Source organism: Sus scrofa, chromosome X, assembly GCF_000003025.6.
Source record: "Sus scrofa isolate TJ Tabasco breed Duroc chromosome X, Sscrofa11.1, whole genome shotgun sequence".
Lineage (NCBI taxonomy): Eukaryota > Metazoa > Chordata > Mammalia > Artiodactyla > Suidae > Sus > Sus scrofa.
Genome location: NC_010461.5, coordinates 62,723,958 through 62,729,609, shown reverse-complemented (window position 1 = coordinate 62,729,609; position 5,652 = coordinate 62,723,958). Strand labels below are relative to the sequence as shown.

At 43.1% G+C, this 5,652-nt stretch overlaps 1 protein-coding gene across 1 annotated transcript; it reads left to right on the top strand.

The window, feature by feature from the left end:
- RTL3 (retrotransposon Gag like 3) lies at window positions 2,374-3,910 on the top strand. Its single transcript, XM_003135208.1, is given in 3 exon segments — window positions 2,374-2,798; window positions 2,888-3,021; window positions 3,024-3,910. Coding segments are annotated over 3 exon segments (1,446 nt in total).

Here is a 5,652-nt window from a genome sequence, read left to right as displayed (position 1 = left end):
GCTGTGACAGCTTGATAGCAAAGGAGTAGAAAAACACAAAGTAAATAGAAATTAAAAGAAGTTGGATAGTATAGCAATTTGGAGGTGTGTAATTTGGAAACAGGCTACTTTATACTTCTCAATATCTTTCAGAAGGCAACATGGTGTTATACACAGTAAAGGAGATGGTTTGTATAAGTATGAGCCCAAACCATTAAAAAATAAATTACATTCAAAATAATCTACTTAAAAATGGAGAAAGAAGTGTAATGCACACTATAAATATTTCTTGGGATTTTTTTAATTGGTAAGGCAAATATCAATTGTGTGTGTTGGATTCTCAAAAAGATGGCTTCAGTTATCTGAAAAATTCATATAACCAGAATACATTATTTCCTGATGATGGTGGTATTTTTACGTGTAGTGTGTTTTTAAAGGATAAAATATCAAAAGGAAGGGAGGGAATATCATTAGATTTGCAAAGAATTTTACTTTTAAAAGCCTCTGCATTCAGGTTCAGGCCAGTCTGTCAATTTGCTGTGGTTTGGGCATATTCCATCACCAGAGTTTATCCCTTTTGCTGAGTAATGTGAAACTGGCCTTTTTTATTATTATAGTTTATTTACAATGTTGTGCCAATTTCTGCTGTACAGCAAAGTGACTAAAAAACTGACCATTTTAATGGATACTAGGGACTATGACTAACTTGATACATGATTTCAAGTGGCCAAAGAGAGTACCCAACCACATTCCTTACTAGGACAAAAATGGGTCTTACCTAAAATGGCCACATGGCCCATGCCCAGGGTGTGAGTGTGATTTGTCATGAAAAGAGAAGGTAAGATGTTGTGAAAGGTCATTTCTAAAGAGTTCAGCTCTTTGTGGGCTACTTGAATATTCCAGAGCACTTAAGTGGCCCAGGGAAGGATGAGAACTCTCAGCCAAGACATTCAGAAGGAACAAGGGATCCTGCAAGACTATGAGGAACCATCAACAAAGTTGGCCTGCTCCACAATCTTTCCCTATTATACCTTGTCTAGATCAGTCCATGGTAAAGTTTCCAAGAAATTGCTGCAGGGAGAGACCATAATGACTGAGTAGGTGGGTCGAGGAAGGGACTAAGGTGCTTCAGGCTTCTCTCTGAGTATGAACTAAACAAACAGCACAGTGTGAATAGAGTGATAGGAGGTTACATGAGGCAGACATAAAAAATAAAGTCCCAAACCACTGTGGTCATTCAGAAATGTTTGCAACTTTTCACAAGGGCAGTGGCATTACTCCAAATTTCCTGGCCAAATATTTATTGAAGTAACCAAGGACTGAGTACATGAGGCTGCCTCACATCAGTGCAGCATCCTACTTTCCTATGGCTCTAAACTGAGAGGTACTGTCCAAAAAAAAAAAAAAAAAAAAAAAAAAAAACACCACCTCCTCGCATTTGAAATAGCTACGTTACAGAGGAGAGTTTGGAATGTGTTCTGGGAGTTGGTGTGTTTGTTTGAGTTCAGTGTATACAGAAAGGGCAAGTTTCCACAGCCATTCACACACTTCCCTTCTCAGCGATGGGTATGCAGACTCTTGAGCTCCTGGAGTCTGAATGGTAATATACATTTATAAAGATTATTCGCTTAACTATTTTGAGGCATTTTATAAATAATGTGCATGTGTTTGCTGTACATATGTGTGTGTGTGTGTGTGTGTGTGTGTGTGCTTAGTCAACTTTTGCTTGTTTTCTCCTGAGGCTGGTCTTGTGTGGTTACATATGTGGTATAATTTCTGAGGTGTCAGAAAGAGCTCCCCCATACTCCTACCCCAGCCATCCAAAAATATCTCTTGGGTTGGCCACCACAGAACTTAAAACCCCCACATTGCCCAAACATTTGATTTAGTCATTGAAAGCAGCTGTAAAAATTGAAGTGTTACATTGGGAAGCAAGGCAGACATTAGAAACTAAAGACTATATAAAACAGAAAAGAATATGGAGATATTGCTTCTAAGATAATGCTCAGTTTCAAAAGAAGAATGCTATTCTTAAAATTTCATGGAGCCAGAGCCAGCATGTATGACCCACCTCATGAATATGAGCCTATAGTAAAATAAATCTAGCACTGTTGGGCAAATTTTGTTCTGATTTATTTTGAATGAGTGCTTTCCACAGTTTCTGATCCTCAGATCCCACTCTTTTCACAGTGTATCTGACACCTCCCTCTGCTGAGCTCTGGAGGCTCACAATGACCTCCTGTTAATCAACCTTGGTGGGGCCCAAATCCCCATTTTTTTGAAAACTCACAGAGCCTGTCATCTGCCTATAAGGAGCTTTTATAAAGACCTAACAAGTGCTTACCCAATCTCTCTTGGCATCAAACTTCCAAACCAAAGTCATTTTCTCTGAAGATGGTAGAGAACTTAGCAGCCTCCTATATTGCTCTGAAATTGGAGAATGAAATTCTGCAGGCTCAAGTGCAGTGGCTGATGGAGGAAAATGCTGCCTTGCAGTCTCAGATTCCAGAGCTCCAGAAGCCCTAAGAAGCCAAAGAGGATGAACCACTCCAGAAGCCCTCAAAGGCCCAGGAGCCCCAGAGACCCCCAGAGCCCCTGGACTTGCCAGAAACCTTGGGGTCCCAAGAACCCCCAGAGGTCGAGACACAGAAGCCCAGAGAATCTCAGGACTTCCCATTCTGGGAGCCCCTAACAGCCCAGGAGCCCAAGAAGTCCTTGGAGCCCCCAGCAGCTCTGGAACCCCTGAAGCCCCCAGCTACTGAAGATCCCCAGGAACCTTTAATGGTCCACAAACTCTCAGGAGCATGGGAGTCCCAAAAGCTTTCAGAAGCTAAGGAGCTTCAGAAACTCTCAATGTTCCAAGAGGATATTAAGCCCCAAGAATTCAAGGATCCTCAGGAGCCCCCAGATGCCCAGGATGCCAGGATTCCACAGTGGCACAGGAGCCTGAGATTTCAGAGCCCCAGTATCCCCCAAATGTCCAGGAGCCTCAGGAGATACCAGAATCCCAGGAGACCTCAATACATCTGGAGTTCCTTGAACTTACAGCCCCCAGGAGCTCCTGGATCTTTCAGATGCCCAGGAGTTCCTAGGGCTCTTAGCACCCCAAGAGTACCTTAACAGCCTAACAGCTGCTGAGACAGCAGCTTCAGAGTTTCCGCAGTCCTCCAGTTGGCTAGAGCCTGAAGCCTTCCCCCTAGAATACCCCTTAGTCTTCAATGGGGATGCCCAGAAGCTTCCTGAGTTTCTGGTTCAATTGAATAGTTACATGAGAGTCAGAGGGCACATGTATCCCACCAAAGCAGGCCTGGTAAGCTTTGTTGGCAACTGCTTCTCAGGTGAAGCAGGAAAGTGGTTCCATCCCATAGTAAATACTCAAAGCCCCCTGCTGGAGCAATTTGAAAGTTTTATACAAGTGTTCCAAGATACTTTTGACAATCCAGAAAACATGGAAGATTCCAACCACCATATCCGTCAACTCTGCCAAGGGGGGGACCACATCCACCAGTATGCCATTCACTTCCACTTCATTGCTCAAGAGATAAAATGGAATGAAAGCACTCTTTGCATTCAATTTCAGGAAGGGCATGCCAGGTCTATCCAAGAACTGTCTCACACAAGCCCAGCCACCAACCTATCTGATCTGATCACCCAATGTATCACCCTAGAAGAGAAGCTAAATGATAAGCCTGATCTAAGTCCACAAGAGGCAAGTCCCTCTGAGGAGAAATTAGATCTTGATAGTCCACCAGCTGAAAACCAGCCAGTGAAGGCTTCAAGCAATCACCCACACCTCAGTGAAGCTGAACAAGCCCATCGTCTTGAAAGACACTTGCGCCTCTACTGCGGTAATCCTGGTCATCTTGCCAGAGGTTGCCCTGTCAAGCCCCATCACGCCCAGCAGGTGGGAAACATCGTGGCCTGGCAGTAAGGGGGAACCCGGGTGGGCCAATCTACAAATATGCATCCCCCTCACTTCCAATATCCATGTCTCATGCCCTATTGCTTACTGTTGAAATCCGACTGGGAAGACGACAGTTCTTTGAGCAAGCAATGGTGGATGGATTCAGGCTCCTACAGAAATAGCATTGACCATTCTGTGGTTCTTCAAAAGAAGCTGCCCATCCGCGATAACATCTTTCCTCTGATGCTTGAAATGGTAAATGGGCGCCCATTGATTAATGGACACATAACCAAGGAAACACCACCTGTTAAAGTTAAAATTGGAAATCACATCGAAGAGCTCCAGTTTGACGTTATTCATGCACCAAGCTACCCTCTGATTCTTGGAATCCACTGGCTTGAAACATGATCCTAGCATTGAGTGGAGTACCCGCACTGTGTCCTTTCCATCTCATTATTGTCATCACAATTGCTTCAGGCACAGGTGGAATAGAAGATGTCATGATGAAATAATTGCTGGGTAGATCCTGTGTCCTAGAGACTACTCCTATCAACCTGTCTCCTGTTACCTCATCTGTCATCAGTATTTGCTGCTCCCAGAATCTTCCACTGAATCTCTGGCAATGAACTAAGGATACCTGTACAACAACCCTGCCTCTCAGATCATGGACTGAACTTGACAACTTTGAGCTGCTTTTTTTTTAAACCAACAAAAAATTTCATGACCCATTTTTTTTGTTTGTTTGTCTTGTTTTTTGCTTTATAGGGCTGCACCTGTGGCATATGGAAGTTCTCAGGCTATGGGTTGAATCGGAGCTACACCTGCCAGCCTACACAGCAGCCACAGCAGCAAAGGATCCAAGATTCATCTGCAACCTACACTACAGCTCATGGCAAAGCCGGATCCCCAACCCACTGAGCAAAGCCAGGGATCATATCGAACCTGCATCCTCCTGAATACTAGTAAGATTCGTTTCTGCTGTGCCACAGCAGGAACTCCCAGGACCCCCTCTTTGAACTCTGTGTTAATGTGAGGCTGTTTTAATTACAATTTATACTCACAATATGCATACGAATAGAGATTAGAAACTAATATCAAAAAATATAGTTGTTAGACTGACAATTTTTTCTTATCAAGATTGTCTTTATCACAATTGCACCGTCTTTTCAATAAAGAACATAAATTTGTGAGTGATATTTTTTAAAACCAATAAACATTGGCAATTTCTACTAGTGTTTTAATATATTTTTGGCTTAGCTGAAGGAGGACAATACGACACAAATAAGTTGGAAGGGAGAGAGGGGATTGGTAAAGTCTCAAAATTTGGGTGGGTTCCTGCATATTCCAAGAGTAGTCACAGGTCAGTTGGTGATAGCATATAGGTAGATGGAGAGAGTAGGGGACTGGCTGGAGTGGAGGGAGATTGGGTGAGGTATGGAGGGATTAGAGAGAGGATAGAGGGAAAGTTGAGAAAAGGGTTTTGGGAAAAATTGGAAAGACATTGTAAACGGTTTAAGAGAGAGCTGGGTGTAATGAGGGCAAGGGTGAAGGGAGGGGCAAACTCCTACAAAAATAAAAGGTGTACTGACAGAGAAATTGAGCAGCTTGAAAGCAAACTTCTTGGACTTTATAAGTTGACCAAACTAAGAAAGGCACTGGAGAAGGTAATGAGACCTCTCAGTGATACAGCTTTCCTGGTAAAGTGACAAGATCTTATTCCATGTATCGAGAAATTTGCCCTAGATTTCATGCCTATTAATCTGCTCTTG